This window comes from Eschrichtius robustus, chromosome X (genome assembly GCF_028021215.1).
Source record: "Eschrichtius robustus isolate mEscRob2 chromosome X, mEscRob2.pri, whole genome shotgun sequence".
NCBI classification, from domain to species: domain Eukaryota; kingdom Metazoa; phylum Chordata; class Mammalia; order Artiodactyla; family Eschrichtiidae; genus Eschrichtius; species Eschrichtius robustus.
Genome location: NC_090845.1, coordinates 105,865,090 through 105,879,205, shown reverse-complemented (window position 1 = coordinate 105,879,205; position 14,116 = coordinate 105,865,090). Strand labels below are relative to the sequence as shown.

Genomic DNA, 14,116 nt, shown 5'->3' with positions numbered 1-14,116 from the left:
AGACTAGAGTCAAGCGATAATCACTTGGATCATTATATAAAGTACCTTCAGTGAGTCAGAGAACAATAAAGTCAAGTCCTTTTTATAAAATAGCCAACGTGAGATAGAAACTAATTTTTTTCATCCCACAGATGAGGAAATTGAGTCTCAGGTGTTTAAAGCCATTTGCTGGGAATTCCCTGGGGGTCCAGTGGTTAGGACTCGGCGCTTTCACTGCCAGGGGCCGTGGTTCAATCCCTGGTTGGGAAACTAAGATCCCACAAGCTGCACGGTGTGGCCAGAAAATGAGACCAGACCAAAACAAAACACTCATTTGCTTAAATCAGTAAGGGAGCAGAAAAACCAAGGGTAGAATTGCAGGCTTGCCTCTGCCTGTTCTGGGTGTTGGGGTTTGGAGAAGAGGAACTTTTGGGTTTTACTGTGTATTATCAAAACCTTTGAAATAAGATGTACTGATGAATTAATTATGTAATTAAAAAAGCTAATTCAGCTTCTAGAATACACTTTGTAGATAGTGGGCCACAAAACAAATCTAAGCTATCACTTTGTAAGTTGCCAAAACAGATTTGGACAGGTGGCTGCTTTTACTCAAGATTTAATCATCAAACAAGTACCTATAACGCATGATTTCTGTTAGGAATTAAAATGATACTATTATTTCTCCTAACTAGCTATAATCTATTTCTATATATAGCATAACATTACATGATTCTTTATGGTGTAATACAAGTGAGCCAAAGATAACCTCTGTATATTGGTTCTATATTGTTTACTTCTTCACAGCAGACCAGGATCCATTAGCTCAAAAGTACCTGTCCAACTGGTTTAAGTATAGCCTAAATAAGCAGAAACTTATAATATTGTTAAAATGGCCATACGACACAAGGGAACTGGCAAACAAGCCGTAGAGTCTGCTCCGCAGTTGGAGAACGCATTAAACAACCTCCTGCAACACCTGAAGGCCTTGGCTTCTAAAAATAAAGAAACCAATCTCTCATGCTTCATGAAAAAGTTCCTGGATGAACAGACCAGGAACATAAGCTATCTGGAATACCAGCTTAACTATCAGAAGGACTTAGAAAAGGTAGCCCAGAGTGAAGGACAGCTTGAAAAGGCTGCTAAAGCATCTGAAGCATCAGGTAAAGAGACAACATCTGAAGGCAACACAGCAAGTCTTCCCACCCAGCAGGTCCCAAAGTCAGCTACTTAAGAATCTTGATCTTCTTCTCTGTTTGACAGAAGTATTCTTTCCTTTTCATCTTGGATCCTAATCCTCATAGTTGTGCATGCCGGTAAATCTGTTTTGCATTATAAAAGAAAGGCAGTCTACAGATTCAATGCAATCCCTATCAAAATACCAATGGGATTATCACAGAACTAGAACAAATAATTCTAAAATTTGCATGGAAACACAAAAGGCCCCAAATAGCCAAAATGACCGCGAGAAAGAACAAAGCTGGAGGTATCATGCGCCCTGATTTCAAAGTATACTACAAAGCTACAGTCATCAAAACAGTACAGTACTGGCATAAAAACAGACACGTAGATCAATGGAACAGAACATAGGGCTCAGAAATGAACCCACACTTAAATGAGCAATTAACCTATGACAAAGAAGTCAAGAACATACAATGGGCAAAAAACAGTCTCTTCAGTAAATGGTGTTGGGAAAACTGGACAGCTACATGCAAAAGCATCAAATTGTACTACTCTCACACCATGCACAAAAATCAATTCAAAATGGATTAAAGACTTCAATGTAAGACCTGAAACCATCAAACTTCTAGAAGAAAATATAGGCAGTAGTCTCTTTCACATTGGTCTTAGTAATAGTTTTTGGATATTTCTCCTCAGGCAAGGGAAACAAAAGCAAAACTAAACAAATGGGACTACATCAAACTAAAAAGCTTTTGCACAGTGAAGGAAACTGTCAACAAAACGAAAAGGCCACCTACTGAATGGGAGAAGATACTTGCAAACAAATACCTGATAAAGGGTTAATATTCAAAATATACAAAGAACTGCCACAACTCAACATCAAGAAAACAAACAACCTGATTTAAAAATGGGCTGGGGGTCTGAATAGACATTTTTCCAAAGAAGGCATACAAATGGCCAACAGGAACATTAAAAGATGCTCAGCATCACTAATCATCAAGGATATGCAAATCAAAACCACAATGAGATATCACCTCACTCCTGTCAGAATGGCTTTTATCAAAAAGACAACAGATAACAAGTGTTGGTGAGGATGTGGAGAAAAAGGAACCCTCATGCACTGTTGGTGGGAATGTAAATTGATACAGCCACTATGGAAAACAGTATGGAGATTTCTCAAAAAACTAAAAATAGAACTACCGTATGATCCACTCCTTGGTATTTATCCAAAGAAAACAAAAATACTAATTAGAAAATATATATACATCTGTATGTTCATTGCATCATTATTTACATTAGCCAATATATGGAAGCAACCTAAGTGCCCATCAATAGATGAATAAAGAAGTTGTATATATATACAATGGAATATTACTCTGCCATAAAAAAGAATGAAATATCACCACTTGTGACAACGTGGATGGACCTAGAGGGTACTATGGTACGTGAAATAAGTCAGACAGAGGACAACAAACACTGTATGATTTCACTTATGTGTGGAATCTGAAAAAAAAAACAAGTGAGTAAACATTACAAGACAGAAACAAAGTCACAGATACAGAGAACAAACATGTGGTTGCCAGAGGGGAGGGGGGTGGAAGAAGGAAAGAAATAGGTGAGGGAAATTAAGAGGTACAAATTTCCACTTGCAAAATAAATGAGTCACAGGTATGAAATGTACAGTGTGGGGAATATAATCAATACCTATATGATATCTTTGGTGACATCTCATAACTAGACTTCTCGTGGAAATCATTTTGAAATATATAGAAATACCCAATCACTATGTTCCTATGTAACAGGAACTAACTGAGTGTTGTAGGTCAATTATACTTGAAAAACAAACACACAAACTCATAGAAAAAGAGATCAGATTTGTGGTGGGGTGGGGGAATGGATGAAGGCAATCAAATGATACAAACTTCCAGTTATAAGACAAATAAGTACTGGGGATGTAATGTACAACACGATAAATATAATGAACACAACTGTATGTTACATATGAAAGTTAAGAGAGTAAATCCTGAGAGTTCTCATCACACACAAAAATTTTTTTCTATTTATTCATGTATCTATATGAGATGACGGATGTTCACTAAACTTGTGCTAATAATCTCATGATGTGTGTAAGTCACATCATTATACTGTACACCTTAAACTTATACAGTGTTGTATGTCAATTATAGCTCAATAAAACTGGGGGGAGGAAGGAAATGCTACATTTCTTTACGAGGTAGTCCAAAATAAAGATGTCATTATCCCACCCAAATAAAATAAATAAATGAAAATGCCAGTTTCCCTCTAGCACCTGACTATTAAAATGCACAAGGGAAAAGAATAGCAAGACCTCCATCAAGGAACATACCAAGAGGCAGTTTCAAAAATGGCCATTTGCACAGAAGTATCCTGGAGTCAGAAGGGAAGATGGTGCCCAGGACAGCTCTTGAGAGTGACACCTTGAGCAGGAGATGTAGGATTGGTTTCGGGAGCCTGGGCTGAAGCCTCGACAGCTGATGGCTGAGGCCATTCAGGTCTCGGGACTGAGGTTAGAATGGGAGCGAGAGTGGTGGCTAAGCGTGGAGCCTGCGGCTTTGCTGGGCTTGGGGAACTTCAAAGAAAGGCTATGTTTTCTCCATCCGGAGACAAGATGCTGAAACCATTGCTACTGCGTAAGAAGGAGGCGATTCCGATCTCAGAGAAGATCTCAGGTGTCCAGGTTCCAAGAACCCTCTGCAGTGCTACCGCCCAAACCTGACTAGCCATGGAAACAGTTTTTGGTCCGTCAGCAAAACTCTTCCTCAGGCTGGGGTCATCCTACCAACAAGAAGGGTTGTGTGTGCCTGTGTAAATAAACTGGCGATGCAGCATGGACACTGCTTCAGTTCCGCATAAGTCCCTCCCCCTCCCCAAGACCAAGGTGGACAAGGAGCCACGTTCTTTCTCAGCATCGAGCCTGAAATAACCGAAGGCAAGGACAACAGGCCACAAGATAAATTTCACAAGGGTTATTTTAATAACACAAGCCAATTCTGCTTGTGTTCCGGGTATTTTCTGGGTACATTTGTGTTTCTATCACAGATATGTGATATAGGGTGCAAATCTGTGTAGTATCTGTGTGTGTGCGTGTGTGTTTTCTACCTGGCAATTCCACTTGAAGAAGGCAGCATGAACAAAGGTAAGGTCTACCTGCTGCTCTTATTTATTTTTGTTTTTAAAATGAATATATTTTATTTTTGGCTGTGTTGGGTCTTTGTGGCTGTGTGTGGGCTTTCTGTAGTTGCGGCGCTTCTCCTTGCAGTGGCTGCTCTTGTGGTGGAGCACGGGCTCTAGGTGTGCGGGCTTCAGTAGTTGTGGCACACAGGCTCAGTAGTTGTGGCGCACGGGCTTAGTTGCTCTGCGGCACGTGGGATCTTCCCGCAGGCAGACTCTTAACCACTGCGCCACCAGGGAAGCCCTACCTGCTTCTTTTAAATAAAGTGATTATCCTGGATCAGTGCTCAGGGACCACCACCTCCTGGCTTCAGGCAACACTCAACCAAGAGGCTCCCTTTCAGTGTTGAATTAGCTGGAACCAGGGTTCTCCCAAGGATGTTGAAGGTGACAAAATACACCTGAAGGCCACATCATCCATCAGCTCTGAGCTGGGGAAGGAGCTATGCTATGCTTTCTGCGTCTGGGGGTGGGGGAGAGGGGGTGAGAAGAGCCGCACGCGGGCCTAGACAGTCTCCTCTTGCGTTACCTTCGCAGAGGTAGGCCCCTCCCCCTCCGCTAGCGTGGTTTCTATCCCCATGTGCCCTCCACAACAGGGAAGGCGGTGAACAGAACTGGGAGAGAACCAGATGATGCCCTGCTCCCTCTCCTCCATAAAGCCCTATGAGTAGTCACTGCAGAAGTGTCCCTTGGAGTCCTCCTTGTACCTGAGCTGGTCACCATGAATGGGCCTCAGGCCTGCTTTGAAACACACTGTTCTCCCATTCGAGACTCCACACCACCCGTCTTGCACATCTAGGTGGTCCCAATGGGGCAGGGTGCGGGGAGCATGGGTGCTGGGGGAGAGGGTGGAAGAGAACAGGTGGGTCTGTGTAAACCCCTCATGGGCACCTGGGAAACTTCTGAGATGTGCATGGCCTATGATGGTGACTCAGGGCTGTTACTGCATGAAAGGAGGCCTCCTGGGCATTCGGTCTGAATGGTGCTGGCTTAGCAACTTCCATCAAATTTACTAACCCCATGTGACACAGAGAACAAATATGCAGAGAATTCACAACTTTATTGAAAGTACAGAAACATGGCCTGAAACAGTGGGTCAATGACTCTACTTCTATTTAATACACTTGGCAGGCATTTGGGGAACTGCTCTTGGTAGTGAGGTATGCAGAATTTGAATCTGGCTCAAAGGCACTTTGAAAAAACCTGTCACAGACACCATTCAAGACGAAACAGGGGCTACCGAAGGACCACCGATGATAAGGGACCAGGCCGTGATGCATGAGGGCACCTACAAGGAAGCAAGGGTGGAAGAAGCCAGGGCGGAGGAGGCAACAGCATAGGAGGAAAGGGCGGCATGGGTGGCATGGGTGGCATGGGTGGCACGGGCAGCACGGGCCACACGGGCGGCATGGGTGGCATGGGTGGCACGGGCAGCACGGGCCACACGGGCGGCATGGGAGGCATGGGTTGCATGGGCAGCATGGGCGGCACGGGGGGCACGGGCCACATGGGTGGCACGGGTGGCACGGGCGGCACGGGCAGCATGGGTGGCATGGGCCACATGGGCTGCAGGGGTGGCATGGGCCGCATGGGCTGCAGGGGTGGCATGGGCCGCATGGGTGGCCTGGGCGGCATGGGCCGCATGGGCGGCATGGGCTGCCCGGGCCGCATGGGCGGCATGGGCTGCCCGGGCTGCATGGGCGGCATGGGCTGCCCGGGCCACATGGGCTGCCCGGGCTGCATGGGCTGCCCGGGCTGCATGGGCGGCATGGGCTGCCCGGGCCGCATGGGCGGCGTGGGCAGCCCAGGCCGCATGGGCGGCGTGGGCAGCCCGGGCCGCATGGGCGGCGTGGGCAGACCGGGCTGCATGGGCGGCATGGGCAGCCCGGGCTGCATGGGCGGCGTGGGCAGCCCGGGCTGCATGGGCGGCATGGGCAGCCCGGGGAGCCCCGGCGGCAGTGGCTCCAGAAGAACGCAGATCCAATTCAGCTCCTGAAGCAGGATGTCAAAGCAGGGTTCACACAAACAGACGGCAACAGGGGGGCCCGGGGGCCCGGGGGGCCCGGGGGGCCCAGGGGGCACGTTTCTGAACATTAGTCCCCTCTGATTTCGCCTCCATTTGGCCCTTCTATTCCTAAACCAACCCTTCAAGCAGAGAGAAAAAGGGATTGATTAGTATATTGAGCATTTCATGTCAGACGTGAAAAATCGCAGCAGGGAGCTCTCGGTGCCTTGAAGATTTTAAACTGCATCAGGAGAAGCTGTTTCCTTCTTGCTAAAATATCTTAGGATATGTAGCTGAGGGCGCTCCCTTCAGGCCCCCTCCCCCCAAGAGCGAGCACCGACTATGCCAGGCTCTGGATTGGCATATGGCTTTGTCTCTCCCCTCCCACCTTTACTATTATTTCCCCCACTCTTAGATGCAGGTGGAGCTGACCAACTGCACTCTGTCCCTGCTGCTATTACTATGCCTGGTAGGTCTGCGTCCTGACAACTGACCATCAGCTCCAGCTGCCACTAATCCCTACTCATTGGGCAGGTGTCACCTTAGTTATGGGGGAAGTTGAGCATAGGAAAAAGTGGGTGCCTTTTAAAATCATACTGAGGGGAATGGTCCCCATTTTGAAAAACCCATCTTTGGTTACAGTAAATAATCAATAGGAGTGGGTTGGATCTTTAAACAAAAGCTTTCCTCAAGGATGACTCAAAAGGGTCATTCATCCTCTGGAACCTTGGGATGGTTAAAAAGATGGAGATGGTATTGTGAGGGAGGATTGGTCATGGGGGGCCCAGGGACTTTGTGGCTTGTCTTGCTGGACACCGGCAGAGCTGAAGCCCTGGACACTGCCTTAATATCCGACTATAGGGGTAGTGAATGTTTAGACTAACTCGGCCCAAATTTACTAAAGCTCTTAAAATCTTTGCCCAGACAAGAGTTTGGGGGGAAAGAGGCATACCATTGTCACCACTGTCAATTCTGCACTCTCCACCCTGCCCCACCCTCCAAACCTTCCTGGGCTCAGGACCAGGTCAGCTCACTCTGCTCTGGCTACAGTCGCAGGACCTTGGACCAGAGCCTCTGGTGCCCAGCACGGTTGCGCCCTCTAGGAGCTGCTAATCAACCAGGAGATCCCCATCCTGTTCCTTATGCTTAAGGCAAGAGGGTGCAACCTGCATTTTAGGAAGACAGCCGACAACCACGTGAGTGAGGGGTCACAAAATGGCTCCCCCCTAAATATCTGCCAACTATTAACAACTGAAAGTAAAGCCTGTCCTGTGGACTCCACTGCTCCCTCAGCAAATCAGTTCATGGAATTATGTCACATTTAGTATTTTTGGAAGTTTCCACTTGGCAAATTTTACATGAGACCAAGGGCCTCCGTTCTCTGTCGCCCCATTTTCCCTCTCCCATCTTAGTATTTGGGTCCTTCTGCTGCATGAATATGTAGTCAAAAAAAGCCAGTGTAATAGAGCTCATTTTGGGGGGTTCGAGTGTACCAATGGTCAAATCTGCATAAATATAAGCAATATGCAAAGCTGGCTATCTGAGGTTCAGGCTGACACTACTTCCATACTTCCAATACTGGTTTCATAAAACAACTCGTACTGTCTTTGCAAAACAAGGGAGGGTGTCCATTAAATGTTTCTTTGGGACATTCATGCTGTAGAGTTTGGAAATAGATGAAAACACTCTCCCTTTTTCTTCATTTGTTTCTTGCTGCACTTTTTCCCTTCAGAACTCCATTAAGAGACTACTATGTAAACCCAGGAGAAGCAAGCTGCGAAAACGTCAGTTTTTCTTTTCCTCTGAGCTTGCTTTGCCTGCTTGAGAAAGCAGAGGCCTGGGCCTCCCAAGCCCTGGCCAGACCTGACTGTGAGCCCAGCCCATGGCCTTAGGCTGCCAGCACTGCTTTCCAGACCCCACCACCAGCTCTGCAGCCCGTGTCCATCACTGCCCTCACACACGCTCTCTGCAGCAAAGCTAGTGAACCCATCCTGATTCTTCTTTTTCTCTCTTTCTTTCTTTTCTTCTTCTTTTTGCCCCCAAATACTCCTTTGGTATAACTTAGGCTTTTCTATAGTCTCAAATAATCACTCCTGATCCTTTGACTCACAAACTAGTCATCACTGGAAGAGCAAAGGTATTTCACCTTACCACGGGTAAGAATCCTGCCTGAACTAAGAGTCATCCTCTACTACCAGCAAATTCCACACACCCCATCTCTTCGCAACAGTACCACGAAAAGGAAGAAAAGCCTCAGGTGTTAGAAATTCCTCAAGAGACTATTCATGAATGCATTTGGTAGTCTCAAAAATTTGAATTTGTGAGGAATCCTCACGGCATAGGTTCCACTCTGTATAACACTTGCCTACCTTCCACCTTTCTCAGGGCGGTGGAACTTTGTTTGAAATTATTGTTTTAGTTTGTTTTGTGCTTTAGACATATTTCAAATGTTGCAACTCACCCTCCCACCTCCACTATAATGCAAAACCTACTATGTTAGCAACGCTTTCAGGCTGGCATATCAAAGAATTCCAGAAAATGAGGATTTAGGGCTGCCACTCTCTCCACTACTTTACCAAACACTTAGAAACTCCAGCAGGAGAGGGCCTCTCTCCCATGGGGCTGGGTGTGTGTGTGTGAGTGGGGGGGACCTCTTCTCCTCAGCCCTTGGGCTGGAAGCCCAGATCAGCCCTGGGGGATCCCTGTCGGGGCTGCCATGAGCTGGGCAGCCTTGTTTTCCTACCTCAGACATTTGTAGTTGCTGGGAGCCCCTACTTGGTCTACACCAGGCTGGGCCTTATGTGGCAGCACTGGGCACGGGGCCTCTGGCTTTCTTTCCCAGGACACTGCCAGGCTCTCATGGGCTGATCCTGGCCTAGGTTGTCCCCAGGCAAGGACGTATGCACTCCCAACAAGTGATCACCTACCGTACAGGCACCCGCCAGTGAGGGGGCCTCTCACCTCCTGCCCTCCTAGAGACAACTGCCTGGTCCCAGTGGATGTCACCAGGAACGGGGTCCAGGCATGGAGGCTGCTGTAGAAGGGCAGCTGAGGCCACCTCAGTTGGGGGGAAGCTCACCGTTTTCCCCGCCTGGACTGACCTGGGCGCCAGCCAGGCCGCTCCAGCCCTCAGCCCCCAGCTGTGTCTCCTGCACACGGTCCCGTGCAGGATTGTGAGGCGGGGGTGGCGAGGAAGAGCCCTGAGTGGGTGCTGGAGAAGAAGGGCACCCCGGGCGTCAGGGCAAGGAAGTCAGACCTGCCCCTCAGCACACTGGCAGCAGCTCAAGCCCTGCCCTAGGCAGCGAGCTGCCTCCAGTGGGACAGCTCGGGGACCCAAAGCCTGTGAGCTGTGCCACCCAGCCCGGGCCCTCGCCTCTGGAAAGTGTTCGACATTCAAGTGCCTCCCTCATCAGCTGACAAAATGGTGTTTTACAAAAGTTCTAAACAATTCTAAAGTCCTAAAAGTATTTTCTTCGCTGACAAAAGTTCTGAGAGCATCTTATTTTGTTCTGAAAGCAAGAAACCACTCTCTGTGGAAAAGATAACAAAAGAACAGCTGCGGGAGGAGCAGACTTGGGCTCTACGCTCTCCCCTCCCCGTCAGCGGCAGCTTGACTAAACGTGCATCAGGTGCTCCTCTGTTGTGTTCTGAGTGTGAATTATCCTCTCACTCCAATGCCCAAGTACTTATGTATTCACTCCTTATGCAAAGAACTTACGCTTGGTTTTAAATAATTTAATATAATTGGACTCCTCGGTGCATTAATTTGAATAATTGCCACTTCAGACTTAACCTCAGTGTGACTCCACACAAAAGTGGTACCTAAAGAATACCAGTGTTAGAAGGAATTCAACTTGTGTGTGTGAGTGTGTGTGTAGAATTCAGTGACATATAATATATAACTGTATATAGGTATAGTTTGTACAAAGGTATATATATATATATATATATATATATATATTCACCTTTATATACAAGGAATAGTATACTATGGTAGTTTTTTTTTCCTTTAGGAAATCAAAATCTTCTGGTTATGGGCAATTTCCAAAACCTGGGGTTTACTTATCCCATTTACCTCCAACTGAGACCCCAAAGCTCAAACCTTATTTCCCAAACATGGAAACGGCTACAAAAAGAAACCGACGTGAGAATGTCCAGGACAAAGGTGTCCAAGTCCCAAAGCAGGTTTTAGAATGGCTGCCCTGCCAAGGTGCTTTTTTCAGGTTTACTGACCTTCACTTTGGCTTCAGTCACACCCAAGCGCCTTGCAAGCTCCTGTCTGAGGGGAGAAAATTGGAAGTGTTCAGCATTGGGGGTTGTGGATGAAGCTGAATATAGGATGCTATTTCATCCTTTAAAAAATTTCTTTTCTGGAAAATGCCAGTGATTTATTTTAAGAACCAATTTCTGCAGTACGAAAACTCACACATTTTCAGGTTATACAGTGAAAATAAGTTGACAAAGTGTTTAAGGAAAGCCAAGTCTCATTAGTAAAGGAGGCACAGTTCCCAAAAACACATGAAATTCTAATCCAGTTTCTTTTAGTGCTACCATCTTCAAAAATGAATAAAAATCTCTGACAAAATATCTTTACCAACTTTCAATCATTGCTCTTGCCCATTTTATGATTAAATTAGACCTTAGGGCTTCCCTGGTGGCCCAGTGGTTGAGGGTCTGCCTGCCGGTGCGGGGGGCGTGGGTTCAGGCCCTGGTCTGGGGGGATACCGCGTGTCGCGGAGTGGCTGGGCCCGTGGGCCGCAATTCCTGGGCCTGCGCGTCTGGAGCCTGTGCTCCACAGCGGGAGGGGCCGCGGTGGTGAGGGACCCACGCGCTGCGATGAGGGGTGGCCCCCGCTTGCCATGGCTGGAGAGGGCCCTCGCGCAGAAACGGAGACCCAACGCAGCCACAAATAAATAAATAAATAAAATTTTTAAAAAAAGGAAATGTTTATTTAGAATGAGGAAGGAAATCACAAAAAAAATTATAAATTAAAAAAAAAATTAGACCTTAAAATAGCTCGCTTGCTGGATCAATCTATCAGTGATGAACAGGTTGGAGTACGTCCTAGTAGGTACGAAAGGACGGCACAAAATGCTGTTCATTCGCTGGTTGAGCTTATTTTAAAAAAATTTTTAGGGCTTCCCTGGTGGCGCAGTGGTTAAAAATCCTCCAGCCAATGCAGGGCACATGGGTTCGAGCCCTGGTCGGGGAAGATCCCACATGCCACAGAGCAACTAAGCCCGCGTGCCTAGAGCCCGAGCTCCACAACAAGAGAAGCCACCACAATGAGAAGCCCGCGCACCGCAGCAAAGAGTAGCCCCCGCTCGCCACAACTAAAGAAAGCCCGTGCACAGCAACGAAGACCCAATGCAGCCTAAAATAAATAAATAAATTAATAAATTAATTTAAGAAAAAAATTTTTTATTACCAACTCCCCAGCGCCGACCTAGTACACTATTCTGTAATCTGTAGCTTGAGGCTTGCTTTAGAGACAGTTTTCTCACAAGAGCAAAATTTAAGGGAATGCAGAAAAATCACTAGTCAAGATAAATAATTTTCAAAACCACTATTTTAAAATACAAATATCAATGCAAATATAATCCATGAATAACTGATGGTCAAAACTTCAGATAAAAGTAGACTCCAACTCTGCATTTGCTCCACCACGCCTCAGGCGACTCATTATTTATGTTAACCGGCGGCCGACAAAGCTCCCCGGCATGACTTATTCAAACACCGCACGGAAATATCGACCTCGATTCCCACCAGGCAGAGCCCCCGCCCCCGTCCTAGGCCCCGAGTGCGCCGGAAGGGCCGGGCCGCCGCCATGCCCCGGGGCTTTCAGGTCCGGAGCCGAGGAGAGGGACCCGCGAGAGCGCCGCCCGCCACCCGCGCGGCAGCCCGCGCCGCCCGAGACGCCCGCTTACCGCGTGCGCTCGTTGGGGTACTGAGTATGCTGGAAAACGCGCTCCAGGTCCTGCAGCTGCACCCGCGTGAACCTGACGTGGGGGACCTGCTGCTGCCCCTCTGCGGCCTCGGGACCCTCGACGGCGGCCCGCGGGGGCTGCTCCTCGCCGCCCTGCTCTCCGCCTTCGCCGCCGCTCGCCTCAGCCTCGGCCTCGGCCTCGCGGCTTTCGCCGTCCGCGGGGCCGGCGGCTCCGACGCTGACATCGCAGCCTTCCTTTCCTTCTCCTTCGTCTCCCGCCTCTTTCCCTTCCGCGGCTGCTCCCAGCTCCGGTTCGGACTGAGCCTTCTGCTCCTCTCCCCCCTCTCCGGGAAGCGAGATCTCCGCGGGCTTCACCTCTGCAAGGGAGAAAACCCAAAGAGAAAGATCAGGCCGTCGAGGGAGCCCGGCTCTGGGGAAGGGCTGCGTCCGAGTGGGGTCCTGCCGTTCGCCCCTCCCTGGGATCGGCTAAAGCGAGTGCCCCGCCCGCCACTGACCGTGCGCTTCTTCCCGCTCCTCGTCGACCCGCAGCTTGAGGAAGCCAGCGACGGCTGCATCCGCGTCGTCATAGGCATCGTGGCTGCTCTGCGGCTGACGCTCCATGTCCCGACTGCTGTCGAAGAGGCTGTGAGCTTCAGCGGAGGCTGCGCTGAATCTCCTGAGACCCCCGGCTCACGACTCAAGGCTAGAGCGGTGGCCCACGACCCGGCACCGCTAAGGCTCCTCTGGCGTCTGGTCAGCTTTCAGGGAGTCTGGAACGACGCTCTCTGTGGGTTTACCACAGCCTGCTGGGGGTTGGGTTGGCTGATGTGCGCATGCGGCAGGGCCTCCGCCGTCTAGGGGGCGCTGGCGGGGGGGGCGGGGGATGTTGCGCGCCGCCCGGGCGCTGGTAGGGAGCATGCGTGAGAGCAGAACGCCGGGTCCCAGGTTGCAACCTAGCTGACTAAGTACTCCGCACTGGGTCGGGCGTCTTCCGAGACCAAGGGGCTGTGCCCGATTTGTGGAGGGTACGAGAGAGACCTCACCCAGGCTCCATAGACCTTGGAGAAGCGTTTGGGGACTATCTCTTGACCGAGCCCTCCATATCCAGCAGCCAGTACCAAGAAGGGAACAGTAATCAAAGTAATACGGTCGACCCTTGGTATCCGCGGGGGATTGGTTCCAGGACCCGCCGCGGATACCAAAATCGGCGGATGCTCAAGTCCCATAGTCGGCCCTCCGCATCCGCTGATGCGAAACCCATGGATATGGAGGGCCGCCTGTATATTTATTGAAATTTAAAAAAAAACAAACCTGTGTTTAAGTGGACTTGCAAGTTCAAAAGCCGTGTAGTTGAAGGGTCGACCGTATTATTAGCTAGGAGTTTGCTTGCTCTGAATGTTTGCAATGAGGCTAAAGTCAGAGTCCACCATACTCCCCCAGGGTCTCCGGGAACAGGAGCTTGGGTTTTATGAGCATGCGGGGTGCTCAGATGTACTACAGGGGTAAAAACCAACCTAGCACACCCCTTAAGAAAGTCCATGGCCTGTAGATTTTTAGTAATGAATCCACATCAGATTGCAGAAGTTGAAACCTGCACAGTGCTTAGAGCATCTGAGAATGCATAAAGTGCAAGGGCTCCTCTTCGTCCTGGTTTTGACTGTGGATAATGCAACTTCTGCGCTGCGTCTGACTATAGACCTTCTTCAAAAACCTACTCGTTCCCTTTGCTGGGCGAGTGCTGTGGACCTGGTCGAATTCCTCCCTTTCCTGCTGCTGCCTCCTCCCCTTTTCCTCTAAACCTCCCTTTTCTAGAAATA

The 14,116-nt window shown here is 48.8% G+C and overlaps 1 protein-coding gene and 1 non-coding gene across 2 annotated transcripts; one reads left to right on the top strand and one right to left on the bottom strand.

Annotated features, from left to right (window-relative positions):
• Positions 1 to 5,604: 5,604 nt before the first annotated feature.
• LOC137756418 (homeobox protein ESX1-like) lies at positions 5,605 to 12,920 on the bottom strand. Its single transcript, XM_068532683.1, has 5 exons — positions 12,815 to 12,920; positions 12,301 to 12,676; positions 10,607 to 10,652; positions 6,296 to 6,513; positions 5,605 to 5,926 (listed from the first exon to the last, which is right to left on the bottom strand). Exons 1-5 carry the CDS (start codon positions 12,918 to 12,920, stop codon positions 5,605 to 5,607), a joined length of 1,068 nt encoding a protein of 355 aa, XP_068388784.1.
• LOC137757529 (small Cajal body-specific RNA 20) lies at positions 8,978 to 9,127 on the top strand. The gene has a single exon (XR_011072372.1). It is a non-coding gene; the product is annotated as a small Cajal body-specific RNA 20 (non-coding RNA).
• Positions 12,921 to 14,116: the final 1,196 nt, after the last annotated feature.